The sequence below is a fragment of the Marmota monax genome, unplaced genomic scaffold, assembly GCF_021218885.2.
Source record: "Marmota monax isolate L192 unplaced genomic scaffold, Marmota_monax_Labrador192_F-V1.1 WCK01_AAM20220418_F8-fsc00047, whole genome shotgun sequence".
NCBI lineage: Eukaryota > Metazoa > Chordata > Mammalia > Rodentia > Sciuridae > Marmota > Marmota monax.
The window spans coordinates 11,266,049-11,288,299 of record NW_026692072.1 but is presented as its reverse complement, the minus strand read 5'-3'; the positions used below and the strand labels follow the sequence as shown (position 1 = coordinate 11,288,299).

Sequence of the window (22,251 nt, the reverse complement as noted above, 5' to 3'; positions counted from 1 at the left end):
TCATAGTGTCATGGTGGGAGTGAAGTCTAGTTAAGGCTCCTATCGAGTGGATGCTGGCATTCAGCCCACTCGCCTGTCCACCTCTCGCCCACCTCTCCGTAGGCAGCCGCTGCCCACACCAGGTAGAACAGAACAAGTTCTAGGGGCTACACAACAGTCCCAGGGGTTCTTTTATTGGGCAGGCTTCCCCCTTCTGGGGCTTCTAGACCCCTTAGAAAAGCAAGATGCTCAGTGCCCCCTGTTCTCATTTGCTGCAGAAATGCATGGAAATGAAGAACGCCATCCTCGCCCGGCAGAAGGAGATGCACAGCTCCCTGGAGAAGGTAAAACAGCTGATCCGCCTCATCCACGGCATCGACCTCTCCAGACCTGTGGACTCTGAGGCCGCTGTGGGGGCCATCTCCAATGGCCCGGACTGCACCCCCCCTGCCAGCGCCACCACCTCCACACCGGCCCCTTCCCCCTCCTCCCAGAGCTGCACAGCGAACTGTAGCCAGGGGGAAGAGACTAAATAACAGAGCCCTCACGAGAAGCCACGGGATCCCGGCGGCAAGGAGAAAAACAACACTGAAGACTCTAGAAAAGCAAAGCCGGATTTCTTCTGGAAAGTACAGGATTCTTTTGGTTCTTTGGTTCCAGAGAGAGGGAAGATGCTTGTGCCAGGTGGCACCCGAGTTTGCCAATTGATCCTTCTTATTCTGTGTGTACACGCGAAGATTGGACCACGTTACATGAAATAGTGCCAGCTGGAGGTTCTTTGCCAGCACCATGCCAAGTGAAATAATATATTTACTCTCTCTATTATACACCAGTGTGTGCCTGCAGCAGCCTCCACAGCCACGATGGGTTTGTTTTTGTTTTGTTGGGTGGGGAGCAGGGATGGGCGGAGGGAGGAGAGCAGGTTTCAGATCCTTATTTGCCGAGCCGTTTGTCTAGGTAGAGAAGACAAGTCCAAAGAGTGTGTGGGCTTTCCTGTTTCTAAACTTTCACTACTATCAAACCAAAAAAATGGAAATCGAGATTTAATCAACCCAGTGCCCAGAGAAGGGAAGGGGGAGGGGCCGGGAGGGAGCAAGGGGTGGGAAAGTATATCAGATTAGCAGTATTTAACATTGTCTGGGGGGCTAGTGAAGGAGAGACGCATGGACGCCCAGCAGCCACTGGCTCCCCTCCCAGCCCGCTCCTTCGCTCCCCACCCCCACTCCCTCCTCCCTCTCTGGTGCATCCACATCCCATGGGCGACCCCCTCAGTCCCTCTGGAGACCAAGGCAAGCCCAGCCAGGGGCATGCTGACCTTGCCCAAGGCAGGGAAGAAGGGTGTGTGTGTGGTCCAGCAAAGAAAAAAAGGTGAATCAGTGATTTTACTTGAAAACAAGCTCCATCCCTTTTCTATATTTATGAGAAGAGCAGATCCTGAGTGAAGCAGCACTCGACCCAGGTGTGAGAATCGAATGGAGACATTTCTTTCCTCTTTTTTTTTAATTTTTTTTAAATTTTTGTTCTTTTTTTCCTTTAAACAAAGTTTTATTTTGTTGTTTATTTTACTTTTTTTGTAACAAAAACTAAAATAAGGAATAGAAAAGCTGTTTTTCAGGCTGACAGTCCAATTAAGGGTAGTCGAGACCTTGCATGGTAGAATAGGAACCATAGTGTCGGTGAGGTCCTGTGAGTCTGTGTGAGTCCTTGTGTCATCATTCGGGCACTGTTTTTTTATGCAAGGGCAAAAATCTTTGTATCTGGGGAAAACAACAACAACTTTTTTTTTAAATTAAAAAGGAAAATAAAAGATATTGAGGTCTTCCTAGTGTTACTTAAATTAAGATCAAGGTAAGAAACATTGTAAAAAAAATTACAAAAGTGCTATTTGTTTCCTAAAAACAGTGATTTCTATTAAAAAGGTGTCAGAACTGGAGAAACGCCGTGTAGTTATAATTTTTTAGCACAGAACCTGCTGATCATTATGACATTTTGCTGTGTTTGTGTCTCTAGACTGGTGGCCAGTCTCCATGAAGGGCTGGGTGGGGCTTTCCCCACCCCCTTCCCCTTCTAAGAAAAGACTGTCCTCTCTTCCTGGTGCAGGGTCTTGTCTCCTGTTTCTGAAGCCCAGATGGAGTGTGCATGGTGTAGGCCCTTCCCATGGTCTCCTCGGATTTCGCTAGAGCACAGGCTGGTGCCTAATAAGACCTCTTCCTTTGGTGCTGCTCTCAGTCTTTCAGCCACCAGCATTACGAGTGCCTGGGGGGCACCTCTGAGGGGAAAGGCCATTGAGGCTCCTTGGTACCCCTGTACCCTGGCCTCAGGAAGGGTACAGGGGTGCAGGCTGGCTGCATCAGCCCTTGGTGCTTAGAGAGAACAAAGGAGGAGGGAGATGTCTTGTGGGAGCATGTGTCTCTGAGACAGAGCCCGATGGCCTTCAAGTCTGTCTTGCTTTTGAAGAGAGGTCTGAAGCTCCAGCCACTTCCTCTGCCTGCTGGCTCCAGGCACCAGACAGTTTGCTCCACTCCCCCCACCCACAAGCCTCCTGGGTGACCCTGGGCTAGAATCGCTGTGCTCACTTTGCTTGGCCTGTTGTGTCCTCTCTTTCTTGGAAAACCAGCTCTCTGAAAGACTGAGATCATCTCTCTCATCATGCCAGTGAGAAATTGTGTATGCATGCTTTTTCTGAAGACCTTTGTGTCTGGTGTGTCCCAAGCTGAAGGGACAGAGGCAGAGGCTCTGCCCTGACCCTGCAACAGTCTCTTCTGAGCCCACCCCAGACCTTGTGATGCTGGAATCTAGGAGTGGCAGAAAAGGCCCTTTTCACTTCTCCCTCACCTAGCTGGGCCCAGAGAGACAGAGTTAGATCCTGAAAGCAAGGGCAGCAGAGAAGAGATGCTTCTTAGAGTGAATTTGAGTCTCATCCATACCAGCCACTCCATTCATCTTTCCAGGGTGTCAGGAGAGGAAACTGTCCAACTGCAAGGTCTCAGGGTCAGGCCTTGGCTGCCAGGTTGGTTGAGGGAAACAGAGAAGAGCCCCCTTTTCATGCAGAAACCAAGGTGCTATGTCTAGTCAGGGAGCTTTGAAGCTGCCTGGACTAGTTGGAGGAATCCTTGGCGGAGGATCAGAGACTAGCGGTAGGCTATCCACCCTGCCTCGGCTCTCCCACTCGACTTGTCTAGGCCCATTTCCTTTTGTGGAAAGCACTTGGGAAGTCATCATCAACTTTGCTTTGAGGAGAGCTGCCTGAGGAATCACAGGCCAAGGGGCCAGGCCAAGAACTGACCAGTGTTTTACCTGCTGCTGTGATCAGTGTCGCCTGCCTTCTGACCTCACCTTAAAGCTGGGAGGTGGCTTTTTCCTGGAGTTCAGTGGGTCAGCTGTGTAGTCCAGATCGCAACCTGCCACAGCCTCCGTTCTGGTCTCAAACTCCCAAATGCTGCTGAACTGAAAGGGTCTGGTCACTCGGTCTTCAGAGTCATGCCAAGGAAAGAACTACTCTCTGGCCCCCAGACAGAGGTGCCTGTGACCACCTGGGACATACCAGCCCCATCTGAGCTGCTCTGCCTCCTCCTCCTTCCTCTGCTTCTCCTGGCCCAGGATTTAGCTGCTCTGACATCCACATAGTGCCCAGCTAGCTTTACAGTCACATCAGAGGGCTCTGGCCTGGGGTTTCCTGTCCCTGACCAGCCGCAGTCCTGGAGGCAGTGAGGTCGTGCTGCTGCTTCCCCACCTTTTGCATTCTTGGCGCCTGAAGGTCCTTTTGCTTTCTGAAGCCTGCTGGGTCTTGTCTGGCCTTGGTGAGCTCATCCAGCCCCAAGTTCTTCCTTATCAGGCCCTTTGGGACAAGCTGCTGGTGGTGCCTGACCAGAGGACTCAGCTAGGGACGGGCCCTGGGAGGGCCGTGCCTGTGTGAGGGTTGTCTCTGGAGCCTGCGATGTGCCCAGGGCACCTGCAGAGGGCACCTTCTGGGTGCCCAGTTCCCTGCAGGCCTGCCCCTCTCCCTGCTGCTGCTTGGCCCAGGCAGGAGGTAGTATGAACTGGTGCACTTGGCACACAGCGCCTCCCCAGAGTGCCATCTTGCCAGATGCCTCAGTCTCCACACGGTCAGCTAGCTGCCTCTGCGCCACCCCTGATGCTTCCTCTCTCGGGCCATCGGAGCCCCTTTGGGCGCTCTCATCACTAAGGCCGCTGCTCACACACTCTTAAGTGGTCTCTTACCTTTTCTCCCTCCTTGGGTGTGGTCCTTATTTATCTAAAGGGCTGAATTCAGGAGACTTTCACCCAGGGGCAGAAGGCTCCTGGGGTGCCAGGATGGATAGGGCCAGGGCACATTTTCCAGGTCCTAGGTTCTCCACTCCCATGGCTTCTGTGGATGGAGGCAGCGAGGCTGTGTAAGTGACTGGACCGCACCCCACCCCTCAGCCAGCACCCTTGGCAGCAAACAGGAGCCCCATTCCCACGGGCTTACCCCCTGTGCCCCTGTCAGCTCCTCTCCAGGAAGGGAGTGGTGGCCCCTGGGAAGACTCCACGGGCCCTCCCACCAGGGGAAGGGGAGGAAGCTGGGGTTACCCCACCAGAGAGCCAGGCTTGTAAAGGAAGGGCAGGGCTCACAAACTCCGCTTGGCACCCCCTCTCCCAAGGCTCTTCCTCCCTGAGGACCCCCACTCCACACAGCTGTTGAGCCCTATGCCTCTCTCCAGCCTCCCCGCCTCTCAGCCCAGTGTGAGCTGCAGTCAGGCAGGGCGGGACAGACAGGCCAGAGGTCAGCAAGCGCAGGCGCAGAGGAGAGCCAGCCAGACCCCAATCCTGTCTCTTGTCCATGCCCTTTGTGATTTCAGTCTTGGTAGAACTTGTATTTGGAGTTTTGTGCTTCAAAGTTTTTGTTTTTGTTTGTTTGATTTTTGTTTTGAGGGGGTGGGGGGAAACAGAGCAGCTGATCAATTTGTATTTATTTATTTTAACATTTTACTAAATAAAGCCAAATAAAGTCTCTCAGCCTCATGGTATTGGTTTTGTAAAGGAAGGGCAGGGCTCACAAACTCAAGACCCACTCAAATTCCAGCCTCTGCCCTCCCGGGAACTCTCACTGCCTGGGTGGGACCCAGCTGCAGTGCCTGCCCCAGGCCTCTCTGGCCATGCTGTGACAGTACCCAGGGAGCACCCCCTTGTCCACGGATGCCGTCAGACCCTGGAGAGCCCTTGATCCCCCAAATCAAAAGGAACATAAAAAGAACCTTTTCAAACTTTACTTATGAAAAAGTGATGTACAATTGAGGGCAGGGGAGCCAGCCCCAAACCAGCTGGGGTAAAGGCAGGCAGGGGAGGCACCCAGGATCAGCAGCGTTCCACCCGAGCCACGCCCACAGAGTCCTTAAATAATTTAAATAGCAGACGGTGGGAGGACAGCTGGGGGCCGAGTGGCAGCATCCCTGGTGACTTCAGAGAGTGTGTGAGTGCTTAGGCGAGCCCCCAGCAGGCCCAGCCCAGGCGGCTCAGGCCGGGCTTCGCGGCTGCTGCAGGGCAGTGAGGTATTTGAGGGCTGCAGCCCCATAGCGGCGCGACAAGTCCTGATGGAACTCCTCCTTGAGGGCCTGGAGGCAGTCGCGATAGGTGGAGCTGGAGCGGAAGCGGGAGATGTCGAGGCTCGGTGCGTGGGGCAGGTGGATGGTGAAGGCCTCAGGCAGCACCAGGAGCTCAAATTCCTGCAGCAGGTGAGGCGAGGGGCAGGCTGGGCGGGAGCCTGCAGCTCTGGGGAAAGGCTTACAAGGCAGCCCCTGAGAACTGAGGCAGGGACCAAAGGGGACCAAAGGGCAGCTGCCAGGCAGAGGCGCTAGAGTGGACCTGTTCAGATGGAAACTGGAGGCAGCAAGGCACCCTCCTCACCTGCGCATCCAGCTCCACGATGTGGGCCACCTTGTTCCAGCCAAAGCCCACAAATCGAGGGTCATAGCGCGGACAGTCACGTGGCACCACCACATAGGGCTCATAGTCAGCTGCCCATTGCACCCGGTATGGCGCCTGAGCCTCCCGCCAGCGGGCATAGTCCGTGGGCGCGTGCCCCTGGGGCCACTCGTGGTACCTGTGCAGTGGGATCAGGCAGGGGCCAGGCTGAGGCTAGGAGCTCGTTGGTGCAGGGTGGGCACAGCTGAGCAGAGCAGCAGCCTGACTACCTGAAGGTGTAGAGCAAGCCAGAGTCCAGCAAGGCCAGCAACTCCGCCTTGGAACTGGGGAAGGTGAAGCGGTAGCGCAGGGTCTCAAACGCCGGCACCACCAGAGCTGCCTTCCGCCGGCTGCCCAGCTCCAGCTGCTCAATGGAGGCCCTAGGAGGAGCACCCATGAAGGCAGGGAAGGGCCTCTCCCTGGAGGAGCGGGCTCAGAGAACTTAAAGCTCAGCCACAGGACCTGCCTTTCAAAGGACAGCTAACCTTGGAGCCCCCAGTAGACACAGAGTGACTTCTGTTTGAAGAAGTCCCAGCCTCCCTGACTCTAATGGCAGCCCAGAGACACACCCTAATACAAACCCCATTGTGCAGAGCACACTGAGACCAGAAAGGAACAGGACACGGCCTGGAGTTCTACAGAGATCCCAACCCTGGCAATATCCATCCTAAATGCAGTTCCTCATAACCTCTGGGCTCACCTGAGGTAGTCGTAAAGAGAGTAGGCAGGCAAGAAGTCAATGTCACTGAGGAAGACGTAAGGCGTGAGGGCCTGGGCTAAGGCCACATTGCGGAGCTGGTTCACAGGGTAGAGAGGACCCTCACGGTACACCACATGGTAAGCCACGTCCTGCCGGGCAGAGAGCACGGGCGAGGCCTCGACGAAATGCAGGAACTGCTGGGCCTCTGCATCCGTCAGGTACAAGGCCAGGCTCATGGGGCCCGGCCAGTGCCTGCACAGTGCTTCCAGCATCTGCAGCCTGGGGTGAGGCGGGAGGTCAGCCTCTTGCACAGAGGCCCAGGGGGGCCTGGAAAACCTCCCCAAAGTGAGCTGCTGTGGACACCTCCTCCCCCCACTTCCAATTTGAGCCAGTCCTATTTCATCTTCACAACTACCCTGCAAGCGGCACTTCTTCATTTAACAAATGAGAAAACGTAGCTAAGGAACTGAGATACTCGGACCTGCCCATGATCCCACCCTGCCAAGCAGCAGTTCTAGGCACCTGAAGCTCAAGCTCCTTCCACCAGAACCAGAGTCGCCAACTGCTGGACCCCCTGGTCCAGGGACAGGCAGCTCACTGCCACCCACTCAAAGCTGCCTCTCTGAAACCCCCAGGCCCAGCCAGGAAGCACTCCCTGGGGCTGCCTTCAGCACCCTCACCGGTCCATGGAGAGCTGGGCCACCAGGGTGATGTCGTGTGGCCGGGGAGGTGGTGGTTTATGGGGCAGGAAGGTGATGTGCACACGGTGCACGGTCAGCTGCTGCTGCCGGAACTCAAAGCAGGCGTCCTCCTCGTCGAGCTGTGCCAGGGCCCGCTGCAACTGAGCAGGCAGAGAAAAGGGCCAAGGCTGGGATCCACCAGAACAGGAAGGGACGGGCCTCCCCCAGGGCAGGGAGGGTGGCTCCCTCTAACCTGCTCAGCCTCAGGAAGGGTCTGGCTGGGGCACCCAAAGAGCTCTCTCCGCAGCAGGTTCCCATCGTACCCCAAGAAGGTCAGGTAGAAGTTGCGGAAGAATCCCGCGTGCTTGTTCTTCACCCGCACCTTCTTTGGCGAGTTCCAGTGGATCACCTAAGACCCAGGAGGGTATGAGCAGGGGGATGAGGGCAGGATACAGGAGTCCCGTCCTTGTCCCCCACCTCCATTAGCCCCCTGCACCACTCACCTTGAGGTCAGCCGCCTCAGAGTAGCAGTGCTCTGCCCGCGTGTGGTCAGACAGCTGCACGTTCCAGACACAGGGCAGGGGCTGCACCAGCTCCGGGTGCTCCTTGATGACAGCATTGAAGATGTCCTGGGCAGAGACAGCCATCACACCTCAGCCCCCTGCCCGCCCCACCCACCCAAAGGTTCTCCCAGACCTGGTCAGCCAGGGAGGTAGCAGCCAGGGTGAGGAGCTCCCTCTGAGCTGTCAGCTTCCACATCTGCTCCCAGCCCACTTGCCGAAGCCGGTCTAGCCACAGCAGGATCACACCTGCCAATGGGGAGAGGCTGTCATGCCCACCAGGGACAAGTTCCTGGGGGGTAGGGGTTGTGAAGGTACCAACTGAATGCTGATTTTTTTTTATTTATGGATATAATCCTGTGCTGCATAGCATTATAGTCAATGACAGATGGCATATTCAAGGGGTCCCTCTCCCCAAGATTATTTGGGGGTGGCTGGGTGTGGTGGTGCACCCCTGTAATCCCAGAGGCCTAGGAGGCTGAGGCAGGAGGATCACAAGTTCAAGGCCAGCCTCAGCAACTTAGTAAGAACCTAAGCAACTTAGCAAGACCCTGTCTCTAAATAAAATATAAAAAGGGCTGGGGATGTGGCTCAGTGGTTGAGTGCACCTGGGTTCAATACCTGGTACCAAAAAGAAAAAAAAAAAAAAGGATTTGAAACTGAAAAGTTACTGTTGCCTGGCATTTTTACTGTACTTTTTCTATGTTAAGACACAAGCACTCACCACTGTGTCACAGCTGCCTGCAGCATTCAGCACAAGTTACACACTGCACAGGTGTGCTGCCTAGGAACACAGGACCACATCCCCCAGCCTGGGTGTATAGGCCATTCCACCTAGATTTGTGCAAGTACACTCTGGGATGTTTGGGCAACAACAAAATTGCCTAGCAACCCATTTCTCAGAATGTATCCCCATTGTTAATGCAGGACTGTGTTTTTTGATAGTTCAGATGTAATCTTGAGCTGTCAATCACCAGTCCTCTGGGGACAGAGCAGAGGTACTGAATACCACACAGCTTGCCGAGCACCCCGCAGCCACCATCTAACACTTAGTGATGCCAGAGCTATTCACACTTTTTCCATTTTATGAATGAGTAAAAAGAGGGACCAGGAGAGCTGGCCGCAGTCACCCAGCATGGGAAGCCGACGTCAAACTGTTTTCAGCTCTTCATCCAGTGGGTTTTCCATAGCACTATTCTTCCTGGGGGCTTCCTAGCTTTCTGTGCCCTGCCCAGCCCCTGGGGCCCAGCAGCCCACCCCTCCTGCCTCCCCGACCACTATCCCCACCTGTGTTAAATCCCCGGCCCAAGGCAGGCCAGGGCCTGTGGTTCTTCCAGAGGTTGCCCAGGTACCAGTCACTCTGGTTCTCCACGAGCCCGATCACCTGCTTGTCTGGGAGGGGAGGGCATGAGGGAACTGCCCAAGACTGCCCGAGGACCTGGGCTCTGGGCTAGACCACAGGGGGGCCTGGGCAAGCCAGGGAAGGGGCTGGCAAGGAAGGGCTAGGGCCCAGGCCTCTCACCAGAAAAGTGAGCAAAGAGCGCCCAGAGTTCTGCAATGTCGGAGGCGAAGGTGACATCTGTGTCCAGGACAATGACTCGGGCCAGGCCAGGGGGCAGGATACCGGGCAGCACTAGCTTCATTAGCCCATAGAGGCCGGAGTAGTGCTTGTTGGGGATCCAGGAGATCTGTGGCTGTAGGTGGGAAGGGCAGGGCATGAGCTGGCAGAGAAGGAGGCCATGGGTGCCCGAACATAGTCAGTGACACAGTGGGAAGAAGAGGACCTCAAAAAAGAGAGGGATGTGAACTTCAGTAGGTGTGATGAGACAGGGGACAGGGACTCTCCTCCCCCATATCACCAAGCGGTGGGAGTAAGGAGCAGTGTGGACTCTGGTGGGCAGGAGGGGGCGGGATTCCTGCCTTGAGCTGCTCGGCATGGTAGAAGCTGACCCCAAGAGCAGGCACCATCCATGTGCGGAAGAGCGTCTCCAGGATGTTTCTGGCCACAGCATCAGTCACCAGGTGGAGGTGCAGTGGATTTTTCCTTCAGGATCAACAGAGAGAAGTCCTGAGAAGCCCCAGGAGGAACAAAATGGGGCGACCCTCACCTCCAGGAGCTCAGAGATGGTAGCTCCGCCTGGAGCAAAGGGCTTTCCACGGCCTGCTCAGGACAGTCAGCAGCCATCCCTGCGGGAGGAGGGGATGCCATCCCCCTGCCACAGAGGAGGTAGCTGAAGCCCAAAGACCAGTGACTTGCTGAGATTTTCTCCCCTTTCCCACTCCTGACCCTCCTCCAAGGACACCTGGCTGTACCTGTAGAAGAGCAAGGACTTCACCAGGGTGATGACCTCTCGGCTAGAGTTATGTCCGGCACACACGATGGCCACGTGCAAGAGCTGGGGAGGGGACACTCAGGTCATACATAAGGAGTCCCCCGCTTCCACTGATGGGCATAGCCCAACCTGGCATCAGAGCTTGGGAACGGTGTGCGGCCAAACAGCCCCTGTATTTCACAAGTGGGGAAACTGAGGCCAGGAGCAGAGGACATGTGCACTGGAGGCTCCCTCAGCTGGCTGGTCAGTGCCAGGTGTCATTTCCTCCACAGGTATCCAGCTGGTCCTTCGGGGCGCGGGGCCCCTTGGGTCACAACCCCAGAGGCCGAGGGCACCTACCTCGCACTTGGGCGGCAGCTGCGGCCACGGGTCGCAGGCCGAGCGGTTGTGGTCCCAATGGCCCGCCAGCGGGTCTCCATGGAGGGCAGAAGCTCCCCGCAGCCTCCCGTCTGAGGGGACACGTGGCGTGAGCGGGCACCGGGGGCACCCCAGGTCCCCAGCTCTCCCGTCTGGTTCGAGGCGCTCACACTCCGGGTCCCCGCCCAAGAGAAAGAACCCGATCAGGAGCAGCAGCAGCAGCGCGGCGGCCCCCAGCGCCCGGGGGCGCCCTCGGGGCAGCATGGCCTGGTGCGGGGTGCTCAGGGCGGGGAGCGACCCCGGGCTGCCGGCTCCATTGCGGGCTCTGCGGACCGAGGAGAGGAGGGTTAGGACTGCGCTGCGGGGCCCGACGGGCGCCCGGCTGTCCTTCCCGCGCGGAGTCGCCGCCCTCACCTGCTCCAGCGGCTCCGGAGCCCGGCCCAGCTCTTCCAGCTGCCGGCCGGGTGCGGGGAAGAGGGGAGAGGCGCGGGCCAGCCCCGCCCCCAACCTGGGTTCAGGTTTCACCTCCGCTTGGCTGAGCTCGAAGGGGCGGGGAGACCCCCAGGGCCTGGCCCCGCCCTGTCCCGCCACCCGATGGCCCCCCAGCCCGCTAGAACTGGGAACCCCCTTTCTGGGCAGAGTTTTCTACCAGCGGCGGGGAGTGCTGGAGCGAGTGGGGTCAGCCACCCAGGAAGGCCCAGTTCTCGCTACCTGCTCTGAGCCCATCCCCCTCGTCCCTGCTCTGGGGCCCCATCTCTTCCCCTTAACCTCCCTGAGGGGAGGGGCTGGTGACCCCGGGCTCGGGATCAAAGGGCCAGCGGGAGCCCGGCTGGAGTAAAAGGGAAGGGACTGGAATGTTAGGCTGCGGAGTAGGCGACACCTGCTCTGGGGACAGGAGGCGGGGCCTGCCGAGACTTGTCCCGAAGCCGCCGAGCACCTGGATCCTCCGCCTTCTTCCCCGCACCCTCAGTCCAGGTAGCTGGCTGGCCCAATGGCGGCCTGGAGCGACCCGGACTAAGCGCCCTTTTGAAGGCCATCTCCTGCCCAGGAGCTGGCGAGGGCCTTCTGCGCAGGGCCGAATACCCCTCACCCTTGATAGATAGTTGTGATTTGTGGCCGACACCGTGGCCTGGCTCTCTTCTTCCTCCCTCCCCTCCTTTCTGCTTCTTCACTCTGAAGCAGGACCCAGCCTCGCCTCTGGCCCTGGAGGGGCTCTAGGCCCTCCCTCTGGACTGTGAACAAGAAGGCACGGTTGGCTGCGTGCACACTGGGTGCCAGGCCCAGTGCTAAGGGTTTGACACGCCTCATCTCAGTTAATCAATCCGAGGACACAGCCTGACCCTCCCTGGAGGAGAGTTCAAGTGTTAGATAAGAATACCTCTGGTCCCTTCCCGATTGTCCGGCTGTTCCTCTCCTGCCCCTCCCCCAGATTCCGTGCCGCACCAGGAGTTTCTCCTCCTTCCTTAAGAGTCTCCTGCCCCAGGACTTGCCTTTGACCTGTTCCTTCTGCCTGGAATGCAGATATTCATTCCACATTCCTTTATTTATTTTCTTTCTGCCACTCCGGGAAAGTTGAAGTTGTTTGCTGATTTATAGACTGTCCCCCGCCTAGAATGCAAGCTGCTGGAGGTCCGATGCTGGGAGAGGGTGCCCAACCAAATGCTCAGGATGTGTGGAGAGTGGGTGGAAAAGAGAATCTCCCCTCCATGGACTCCACCTGGCCTCACTGAGACCTGGAAAGGGGCTCAGGCTGGGTCCTTTAGCTCAATGTCCAACAGTAAAAAGTGAAGCAGATCCAAACAGAGCAGCCCAGCCTGAGACTGGGTCCTCCTGGTTGAAGTCAGGAAGCCTTTCTTGGGGAGATGGGGGTCAGCCTTTGGAGAACAGGAGTAATGATTACTGTGGAGACTGATGGCAGCTCCTTGTACATCTGAAAGAAGATGGGGGGATGCAGGGGCCACTGAAGCACCCAGAGTTTGCAGTTTCCACTCCCTGGTCTTTGTGTCTAGCAATAGCTGGGGTGGGGGTGGTAGATTCCCTCCCCACAGTTTTCAGCATAGACTCCTTGTGGGGGTTGAATGTGAGGGAGCAGGCAGGGCTTCTGGCCCAGGATAAGTCTTGCATAAAGTGACAGGTAACTGGGACTGCAGATCTCCCTGTGGTCATTCTTAATGCTGGCCCCTCCTCTCATTCAACCTTAGCACTCAGGGGGGAAGCCAGGGCCCATGTGTCTTCCGAACCTCTGAGGTGTGGTTCTAAGAGTGTGCAGAGGGAAAGGTGGATAAGTATAGGCATATGAAATTGTGCTGGTCCTCTGGGCCTGAGACCAGGTTTGGCCCAGGACTTTGTTGTGTGACCGTGGACTCAGTTCCTCCCGGCCTCCTATGTCTTCAGTACCTGTTGGACTGGTCTAATTCTCTTCCCCTGTGACTTGAGGCAGGCTGGAGGGAGAATCCAGCCCAACCTGCCCAGAAGCTCTTCTAGCCAAGACAGGTGGCCTGGTCCAGGCAGGGGTCCAAGCCGGGAGGCCTCCGGCACATAGCCACTCTTTGTTTCTGAGGCCTAATCAGACTTAGGATCTAGAGAGGAAATTCAGGTAGCCCTGCTGCCGCCAACTGGGCTGGGCCCATGCTGTCCTTCCCTGGAGGAAAGGCGGGAAAACAGGCTCCAACCCTAGCACCTGGGATGGGGGACTACTTCTTTGTCCTCCTTGCCTCTCCCTTCTTCCCAGAGCACAGGATCACCAGCCCTGGAGAAGGGGCTGAAGAAAGCTTGTACACAGACCCTCCTGACTCTCCACGGCTGTAGGAGAGGGCTGGGGGAGTGACCAAAGGGGAACAAGGTCATTAAGATCATGAGATGAAGGAAGGAAAAGAAAGAGTCACTGCCCAGGTTCTAATCCCAGTTGCCAGCTTGCCTCCTGACCAAAGAGCCTCAATGTATATTCCTCCTGGGCTGAGGGCAATAGGCAAGAGGACACTGTTGGGAGCCCCTTTGATCAATGACTTGCTGTGCCAAGTCTTTTCCCTTCCTTAGTCATCTAATTCTCCATCTATGGACAGGGGTTCTACCAAACTGGCAAAGCTGCCAAGGGGAGAATGTAAGTGAGCATGGTACCTAGGAGGTGACCAAAAATGACCTCGAATATGCCATGATGGTCTCCTGTTCTCCAAGACCGTTGCCTCTTCTGAGGCTCCCGGCCACGTCTTGATTCCTTGGCACGCACAGGGAGGGCAGCTCTAATTCCCCAAGCAGGATTGGAGAGGAAGGAGTGGAAGGAAGGGTTGTGGCTTCCCCGCGAGTGTGACCTTTTTTCAAAGTCCTAGACAGTGGATCTTAAGTAGACTCTTTCCTCGTTTGGATATAGTATCTGAAAGGGAACTGGTATAATAATGTATTACTGTTTTCAGGGTGCCATAAATCCGCGGGCCGCGGACTCAATGGCGCAGCCAAGCCACGCCCCTTGTCCCACAGCCAATCAGCTCCCTCTCCGGAGCGCCGCCCGGCCGCCACCTCCCCTTGCAGGGCGACTGCTGGGTTTGGGAAGGCAACTCCGGTTCATTGGGACGCAGCTGAGGGCCAGGAGAGATGCGTCCGAGGGCTACGAATCTCTCTGAGATTGATCCGAGTTCAAGGACCAAGTCTGTTTTCTAACCAGCTTATAGACAGGGAAACCTGAGGCCCAGAGAAGGGACACTAGAGCCCAAGGTCATCCCGAGCTGAAAGCAGAAGCTTGGCGAGGGTTTTCTTGGTTTTTGTTTTTGCTTTTTCCTCCGCGAACGTGGGCGTCCAGATGCGCGTTCTTGGGATATTCAGTTCTTGAGGATCTGAGTCAAAGCCAGGGCACTAAGCTGACTAGGGGAATGAGACTGCCCTGGGAGGCTGGCCTCCTCTCTGCTTCCTTTTCCCAAGCCCCACCTCTTGTGGGGGACTGGAGACGGGGCAACTGGCTAAATGCGCACCTGCTGAGACACAATCTGGCTTTTCTTTCTTTTCTTTTTCTTTTTCTTTTCTTTTTTTTTTTTTTTTGGTGGTGCTGGAGATTGAACCCAGGGCCTTGTGCATCAAGGCAAGCACTCTACCAACTGAGCTATATCCCCAGCCCCTGGCTGTTTTTTAGACTCCCTGAGTCTCCCCAAATCTGATCGAAGCTCTTCTCCGCACGCTGTCTCCCAGACCCTTAAAACCCGTGCGAACGGGTCTTCCCGTTCGAACCTCTCGGCGCTCTATTGGAAAGACTCAAGGTTCATACCCTCTGCTCTAGAATGAACTGCCCAGGCTGCCGCTGAGCTTCAACTGCGCAGGCGCAAGGGCAACCAACCAAGAAGGCCTAAGAGCCGGGTCGTGACGGCTTTGGGTGAGTCGGGGGCGGAGAGTGTGTTAGCCAATGACTTGAAGGAGGAGGGAGGGCGGGTTTAGGCCCGCAGTTTCTAGGCGCTATCCGAGCGGGAGGTGACTTCAGAGATCGGGTGAAAGGTGGTTCAAAGGCTTTTCACGTCACCATCCTTCTGGCCGGCGGAAGTTAAGCAACGGGGAGGCGGGTCCAGTACCGGAAGCAGGAAGGAGGGCACAGGAAGCAGGGCGCCGCAGCCCGTTGTTCTGTCGGTCCGTGGCTCTGTTGGTCCCGAGGGCAGGATGGAGAAGCTGCGGCTCCTGGGCCTCCGCTACCAGGAGTACGTGACTCGTCATCCGGCCGCCACGGCTCAGCTGGAGACGGCAGTGCGGGGCCTCAGTTACCTGCTGGCAGGTGCCACTGACCTTTGACCCATTCCTTCAGGGCCTTGACCTATGACCCCAATGGCTCCCTTCCCTGCGGACTCAGAGGAGTCATCTCTGTGCTTGAGAAGTCCCATTCAAGTTCCCGTAGGGCGTAGGGAGGGGAAGACCGGGGTCGCGAAGCTGCTGGGGGAGGCACAGGCTCACCGAGGTCTCTTGTGCGGTCTCCCCAGGTCGCTTCTCTGATTCGCACGAGCTGTCCGAGCTGGGTGAGTCGGGCTCTGGGAGGGGAGGGGCGGCCTGGGCCTGCGAGGGCTGCCGCGGGCGGGCGCAATCACCGGCCTGAGCGCCGGCTGTCCACTAGATCGTTCTGTGCGCTGACGGAATCCGACTAAGGTCCGTTGCGGCGGTCCAGAGCTCTCTGTCCCCGAAGTTGGGAGACACGTGTGAGGACTTGAGTGTTCGCTACTGTTTATGCCCTGGATTAAGCACCTTTCCTGCCTATGCCAGTTAGGCCTCCCTACAATGAGGTGGGCACTGTTGTCCTCACTGTCCAGTTGAAGGAACAGAAGTTGAACGAGGTTAGGTATAGCCACTGATGCTGCCAGAATCAAGATTCAAATCCAGATTCCAGGATTCCCAAACTATACATGCCTCAGTAGTGTTTGCCAAATGAGCACTGGAGGTGACAGTCCTGAAAGGTGGGGTGGGTTTTGAAAGGTACAAATGGTGTAGACTTTCAGGGAGACTAGAGAGGGCAGAGCAGAGGAGATGGAGCCCCACACTTGTGGTTGTTGGGGGCACTCCGGGCAGTTATTTGTAAGGAGCTGGATGACCAGAACTAACAGGACGGGATTGGGTTTGCCTCTGAGATTGATCTCTCTTATTGGTCCCACGACTCACACGAGGTCATATAGGGAGTGTGGAGCTCTGAGGAACAGGGCAGAGAGGCAGGTTGGTTTCCACATAGTCTGTGGGTGGGAAGCCAAGCACAGCAGGTGATGGGTCATCTCGGGAGCTCTGGAGAGGTGAGGGGGATGGAGCTGTAGAGCCAGCCTGCTAAGGCCACACTCTTCCCCCTCAGTGTACTCTGCCTCTAACTTGCTTGTGCTGCTCAATGACGGAATCCTTCGGAAGGAACTGCGGAAGAAGTTGCCTGTGGTGAGAATTCTGCCAGGTGCTGAGGGTGGGGACACAGGGACTCGGGAGCAAGTAGTGTGTGCCACGCAGGTTACTCTCTTGGTATGAGAAGACCTACAACCACCTAAGCCTCAAACCAGGTGTTAGCGTCCCCATCTCAGATGAAGAGGCAATTTAAGAGAGGTGGAGGCACCTATCCCTAAGGCCAGCCTGTTAGTGGTGGTTGGTGTTTGAACTCAGGGTTATGTACTCAGGGGGACTGAGCTCTGTCCCTCACAGCGGGAGGGCTTGTGACTGGGACAACCCCCTGACCTCTTGGCCTGGAATTCTTGCAGTCGCTATCCCAGCAGAAGCTGCTGACATGGCTGAGCGTGCTGGAGTGCGTGGAGGTGTTCATGGAGATGGGGGCTGCCAAGGTGTGGGGCGAAGTGGGCCGCTGGCTCGTCATTGCCCTCATCCAGCTGGCCAAGTAGGTCGGGCTGTGGAGGGCAGAATCTGGGTGGGGTGACCTGGGCCAGCTGTAAGGATGGTGCTCAGCAGAGCACTCCTGTCCCCTGCTTGGCTAGCCACCTCCTCCCAGCCCTGCTATACTCCCCAACCCAGGGCTGTCTTGCGGATGTTCCTGCTGATCTGGTTCAAGGCTGGCCTCCAGACCTCACCCCCCATTGTTCCGCTGGACAGGGAGACCCAGGCACAGTCCTCGGGTAAGCTGCTTCCTGGCTCTGGAGTGGAATGGGGCACGGGACTGGTCTGTGGACTTAGAGCCCACAAGCATGAATACATTATTATCCACATATGGAGTACATTTCCCGTCCGCTCATTTTGTTCCCATCACTCTACATTCTACAGAGAAGGAAAAAAATGATTAGATTGGGAACAAATCAAAACTTGAACTTGGGATTTTTTTTTTCCGGGGTTGGTGATTGAACCCAGGGTCTTGGGCATGCTAGGCATTCTGGGCAAGTCCTGTACCACTGAGCTACAGCCTCAGCCCAGAACTTGGGACTCCTGATGCCAGAGACCTCAGTCTTTATTGTGAACTTCAGGAAGAGGGCATGGAGCATCAGCAGGAGCTAGGGGTTCTGCCAGCCTCGCCTCTGGGCCTGGTTCTATGTCACAAGCCAGAGGCAGGGCACCCCGCAGCTCTGTCCCTTTGGGGCTTAGGCCACCATCTGTCAGGCCCAGGCCTCTCTTTCCACCTTGAGTGCATGCAGTGCTTTGCTGTTCGTCATAGTCAGGTTGAAAGCAGAGGACTGAGAGATGTGTGGTGCAGTAGTCGTATGGCTGCGGTTGGGCTGGGCCCTCCCAGCCTTGCTCTGCTGCCCGGCAAGCCCGAGTTCTTGGCTAGTTTTGGCTACAGATGATGCTAACCTTTTCTCAGGACTGGGAGGCTCCAGAATGCTTCTCCCCGTGGACAGGTGCAGCCACAGCCCCTGGCTCTTGTGGATAGGTGCAGCCAGGAACCACAGCCCCTGGCTCCAGTTTCCTGGACTTGGCTGCTGCCTTAGTGCAAACCTCTTAATCCTCCCTGTAGCCCTGATCATTCATTGCACATGTGTTCTTCGCAGGCCCCAGTCTGCGAAGAAAGTACAGCTTTCTGTCTGTCCCTGCTAGATGGTGACCACAGCCCAGGAAGCCAGGAGCAGTCCTATGTGGGGAAGCGGTCAAACCGAGTAGTGCGAACCCTGCAAAACAGTAAGTGAAGATGTAGCTGGACCGGGCCTCTAGGTGCTGAGGTCAGTGTGGACCTGAGGGACTGGCTTCTGTTGGTGCCCACCGTCCCCTGCCCTCACCTGGCTTGCTTGTCTGCTGTCCTGTGTTCTAGCCCCCTCCCTGCACTCAAGGCACTGGGGAGCCCCCCAGCAACGAGAGCGGCGAGAGCCGCAGCAACACGAGGAGCTGAGCATCCCCCCCACACCCCTGGGGCTGCAGGAAACCATCGCAGAGTCCCTGCACATCACCCGTCCCCTGCTGCACCGTATCCTTAGCCTCACTGGGACTGGCCCTGGGGGCTGGCAGTAGATCACGGGAGTGGGCGGAGCCAGGCCCTTTGCCAGAGACATCCTTGACACCTCGGCCGGCAGTGCTCAGCCTAGGCCTTTGGGGTCAGCGGTCATGGACACCCTGGCTCCTGTCTGCTGTTGTGGACGTGACCAGGTGAGCCTGGGTCTTCCTGGGGGCTTCACTCCCTTCCCCAGGTCTTTCCACCGCAGGCCGGGCCTCACCTGGTTGGGCAGTGGCTCGTGCTTCCCCTGTTGCCACCCCTGTGGCTCCTTCCTTCGTGTGAGTGCCAGCTGGGCTCAGCCCTGACGGCATCCTTTCGTACTCCCAGCTTGAGCCTCCTGAGTGACAGGAAGGGCCTGACCCGCAGGGAGCGGCTGGAGCTGCGGCGCCGCACCATCTTGCTGCTCTTCTACCTGCTGCGCTCCCCATTCTACGACCGCTTCTCTGAGTAAGGTCCCCACCCTGCCAGGACATGCTGGCCAGGCCAGGGCCAGGGTGGAGAGGGCGGGGCCGGCCGTGCTGCCACACCCCCGTGCCTTCCTTTTCCTTCCCCTGTGGGTTCACCAAGCACCCACCATGTTCTATCCAGGAAGCAGTCACCAAATGCCAGCCTCCGCTCTCAGGCCGTCAGCGCATGCCTATGTGAGCTTCCATGCTTTCAGGAGGGACACCCAGGGCGAGCTAGAGAGCGTTGTAAGGGGCACCCACTACCAGTGGCAGGTGCGGGATCTCCATACTCTCTGCTTCATTCCTACATCTTCCAGCCCAAGAGATGTAGAGGAGGCACTTGAGGTTCAGAGAGGTCTGGAACTGAAAGACGCGCACCAGGTGGCCGTGTGCTGTGGCCCACACCCGTAATCCTAGCAACTAGGGAGGCTGAGGCAGGGGGATTGAAAGTTTAAGGCCTGCCTCAGCAACTTAGTGAGACTCTGACTCAAAATTTTAAAAATAAAAAGGGCTGGGATGTGACTCAGTGAAGAGTACCCCTGGGCTAAATCCCTGGTACCACAAAAATAATAATATTATGACCATCCAAACCCTGTTTTTTCCTGAGACAATAGAGAACAAACTTATGTCACATTTAATATTGCCTCGCTGTTTTCAGATAAATTTTAAAATTTATAGGGGACTACAGCAAAATCCTCTTCCATACACAGGAAGGGAGTGTTTCAGATACTAACGTGACCCTCCCCCATGCCTGAACTGAGGAATTCTGAGACAGTGACTGCAGAGGTGGCTCCTGGAGCTGTGAGCCCTTCCCTATGGCTCACTCTTCTCCTAACCCAAGCAGCCTAGGACCCACCAGAGCAATGGTCCCGACTAGACGTGTCTATGAATCTGCCACAGAAACTTCTTGTTTCCCTGGGATAGGGAGCAGGAACCCTAGCGGGCCCTGGGACGCAGTCCACACGGGGCCGTCTTAGTGCCCCTTTGTCCAGCAGTTTCTGGAGTGGACCTGCCTCCTGGTTCTGTGGCCTTGAGCCACTTCCTTGACTTGTCTGTGCCACGTTTCCTCATTTATAAATTGGAGATGATGACAGTCCCCACCTCCCAAGGCTGCTGAGGGGCCATATGACTCAATACATAGGGTCATGGTCATGCCAGGTATGTCAAAAGCATTTGACAAATGTTATGGCCTTATACTTCCCTTCCTCTGGTGCTGGGACTCACCCAGGGCTAGGGCTGTACCCGACCAGTGAGCCACAGCCCGCCCGCACACACAGCCCTCATCGCGGCCGCCCTCATCATTTCTTAGTGTTATCTTGGACATCATCGTCCTCTTGTGTCAAGTTCCCCTTTTTATCTCTTGGAAAACAGGCCAGAGTATGCCCTTTTCAGCACTGTGTCCCCTCCCGGGGCCCCGCCTGCTCTGTGTTGGCTTGTGAGATTTCTGTGTGGCTCAGCTCTTCTGATAGATGGGGCTGCTGGTGCCGGGGGCATCCTCTCCCTGGGGGCTTCCAGCATACTGCCCGTGCCCTGCTGCAGGCTCTGGAGACCACTGTTGTTGAATATCAGTAGAAAGAAGGGGCGAAAAGGGAAAGGAGGACCCGGAGGAGGTCGTCTGGGAGGCAATGTGCACCTACCGCCAACATGGGCTTCCAGGAGAACAGGGCGGGCGAGGACAGAGACCAGGGCCAACGCAGCACCTCCCCGTTCGTCCTGGGTCCTGCCGGCTCCTGTCTTCCGGGGGGCCCTGTTGTTCAGGAGTCAGTGAAGGCTTTCAAGGGGCGCCACACCCCTACTTAGCCTGCTCCCTGTTTCTCTGTCCAGGGCCAAAATCCTTTTCCTGCTTCAGCTGCTGGCAGACCACGTGCCCGGTGTCGGCCTGGTTGCGAGTAAGTGTGGCAGCCACTCTGTGGCTCTGGGGTAAGGGACACATGCGGCCCCAACTCCCTGTTTGCTCTTTTTCTCTGTAATTTGATCCTTGGCACATCCTAGAGTGGGAGCCCAAAGGCAAGATTGGGTGGGTGACAGTTGCTGGGCCTGAGCCAGGGGTGGCAGAGGGTGCCCTTGGTGGGAGATAGCCAGGCCACGTCGTGCTGCCAGCTTTCCCCTTCTTAGCATCCTAGAGAAAGGCAAGGCCGTCCCCCCTGGGTGGAGGACTCCCCCGTGGGGAAGGGTCCTCCCTCTGGACATCCCACCTCAGCAGAGGGCAGCGTGGCTCCCACCCAGTCCTGTCAGCGCCTCTGAATGGCTGAGGCATTTGGCGGCCCTGAGCCTAAGGGTCCTTGTCTGTAAATGGGGACAGAGATCCCTGCTGATGCTGCCACCCTGGGGCTGGAGAGGGCTTCAGGGGCGGCTGCTGGCAGTGAGAAGTGCGTGGTAGGGGCTGAGGAAGGCCTGGGCGGGGCAGGGCGTCCCAGACCCTGCGCTGACCCGGCCCTCTCATTGCAGGGCCGCTCATGGATTACTTGCCTACTTGGCAGAAAATTTACTTCTACAGTTGGGGCTGACAGACATCTTGGGATTGGGATGCGGGAGGAGCAGGATGACATGCTCTGCCACCGGGGCAGGGCTGCCTCAGCCTTCAGTCCCCCCACCTCCGTCCCTCTTCCCTAATAAAATTGACTCTGGCACCGTCCAAGCATGTGGCTTCTCCATGCCCACTGCTTGACACCTCCCCTGCTCTGGCCGGGCTCTGTACAGCCCTGGTCACCACTGATGCTGTCCCTCGGAGAACCTTGACTGGCGGCACCCTCCTGTGATGGAACCCTGCTGCTCGCACCCGCTGGGCCTGGGGTCCTGGTTCCTCTAGCCACAGAGAGTTGCACTTCGCCTTCTGGAGCTGGGCAGCTGCGGGCTTCGGCAGCTGTGGGAGTAACTGCTCTCTGGTCCCGGGGAAGAAGAGCCGCCAAACCAACCTTGCAGTGGATGACAACTGCCCACTCTGCTGTGTGGCCATGGCCTCCATTTGTCCTTCCCCTGCAGGGTCCTGTGCTCTTGGCCACAGCGCTTCCAGACTCCTGTGACAGCTGTTGAATGGGATGAAAATGCTGTGCAGACCCCAGCTCTCCAGTTGAGAGTCAAAGCCATTCCCCCACCGGGGAGAGGGCAGGCACCAGGCAGTCCTGGGCTGGGTGAGGGGAGAGAGGAGCCTGGGGCTCTGAGGAAAGCCAGGCCAGTTCAGGGGTGTGAGCTGGGGTCTCCTGCACTTGCTTGGTGGGCTCCGAGGTGACCGAGTCTGCCTGGGGCCCTGCAGGCTGTTGTGGAGTGGGAGGGGCCTGACTCTCCTGTTCCTGGTGTTCCTGATCCTCTCCTGTTGGAGCTGCCCGGCCTGGGCACCCCTTAGGTGCTGGAGGCTCCACCTACACCATGTACTCAGCTCGCCTCCTGAGGCT

General features: G+C 57.1%; 3 protein-coding genes across 38 annotated transcripts in view; 2 read left to right on the top strand and 1 right to left on the bottom strand.

The window, feature by feature from the left end:
* The window catches only part of Phf21a (PHD finger protein 21A), a 189,923-nt gene extending 184,951 nt beyond the window's left edge, over window positions 1-4,972 (top strand). For all 29 annotated transcript variants that reach the window (XM_046456865.2, XM_058583609.1, XM_046456810.2 and 26 more), the window contains one exon: window positions 258-4,972. In XM_046456865.2, coding sequence (XP_046312821.1) covers window positions 258-515 — 258 coding nt within the window. In that variant the 3' untranslated portion in view covers window positions 516-4,972. The remainder of the gene's footprint in view (window positions 1-257) is intronic.
* A 241-nt stretch (window positions 4,973-5,213) lies between these two features.
* Window positions 5,214-11,707, bottom strand: Large2 (LARGE xylosyl- and glucuronyltransferase 2). Of its 6 annotated transcripts, XM_046456766.1 has the most exons (15): window positions 10,967-11,705; window positions 10,723-10,877; window positions 10,535-10,644; window positions 10,176-10,258; window positions 9,783-9,906; window positions 9,385-9,556; window positions 9,150-9,254; window positions 7,999-8,111; window positions 7,806-7,931; window positions 7,556-7,711; window positions 7,303-7,463; window positions 6,623-6,901; window positions 6,153-6,286; window positions 5,866-6,061; window positions 5,214-5,684 (listed from the first exon to the last, which is right to left on the bottom strand). In XM_046456766.1, exons 2-15 carry the CDS (start codon window positions 10,814-10,816, stop codon window positions 5,363-5,365), a joined length of 2,175 nt encoding a protein of 724 aa, XP_046312722.1. In that variant the 5' UTR covers window positions 10,817-10,877; window positions 10,967-11,705; the 3' UTR covers window positions 5,214-5,362. The 6 variants fall into 6 exon arrangements, with proteins under 6 accessions (XP_046312722.1, XP_046312715.1, XP_046312741.1 ...); XM_046456759.2 differs by having other exon boundaries at window positions 10,535-10,877; window positions 10,967-11,706; XM_046456776.2 differs by having other exon boundaries at window positions 5,350-5,684; window positions 6,153-6,302; window positions 10,535-10,877; window positions 10,967-11,704.
* Window positions 11,708-14,075: 2,368 nt separating this feature from the next.
* Pex16 (peroxisomal biogenesis factor 16) lies at window positions 14,076-21,497 on the top strand. 3 transcript variants are annotated; one of them, XM_046456749.1, is made up of 12 exons: window positions 14,076-14,909; window positions 15,502-15,537; window positions 16,353-16,429; window positions 16,744-16,877; window positions 17,012-17,112; window positions 18,023-18,103; window positions 18,234-18,386; window positions 18,493-18,565; window positions 18,741-18,860; window positions 19,002-19,132; window positions 20,684-20,748; window positions 21,308-21,497. In XM_046456749.1, the coding sequence occupies exons 4-12, from the start codon at window positions 16,804-16,806 to the stop codon at window positions 21,470-21,472; spliced, it is 963 nt and encodes a 320-aa protein (XP_046312705.1). In that variant the 5' UTR covers window positions 14,076-14,909; window positions 15,502-15,537; window positions 16,353-16,429; window positions 16,744-16,803; the 3' UTR covers window positions 21,473-21,497. The 3 variants fall into 3 exon arrangements, with proteins under 3 accessions (XP_046312705.1, XP_046312688.1, XP_046312696.1); XM_046456732.2 differs by lacking the exon at window positions 14,076-14,909 and adding an exon at window positions 14,968-15,299; XM_046456740.2 differs by lacking the exons at window positions 14,076-14,909; window positions 19,002-19,132 and adding an exon at window positions 14,975-15,299.
* Window positions 21,498-22,251: the final 754 nt, after the last annotated feature.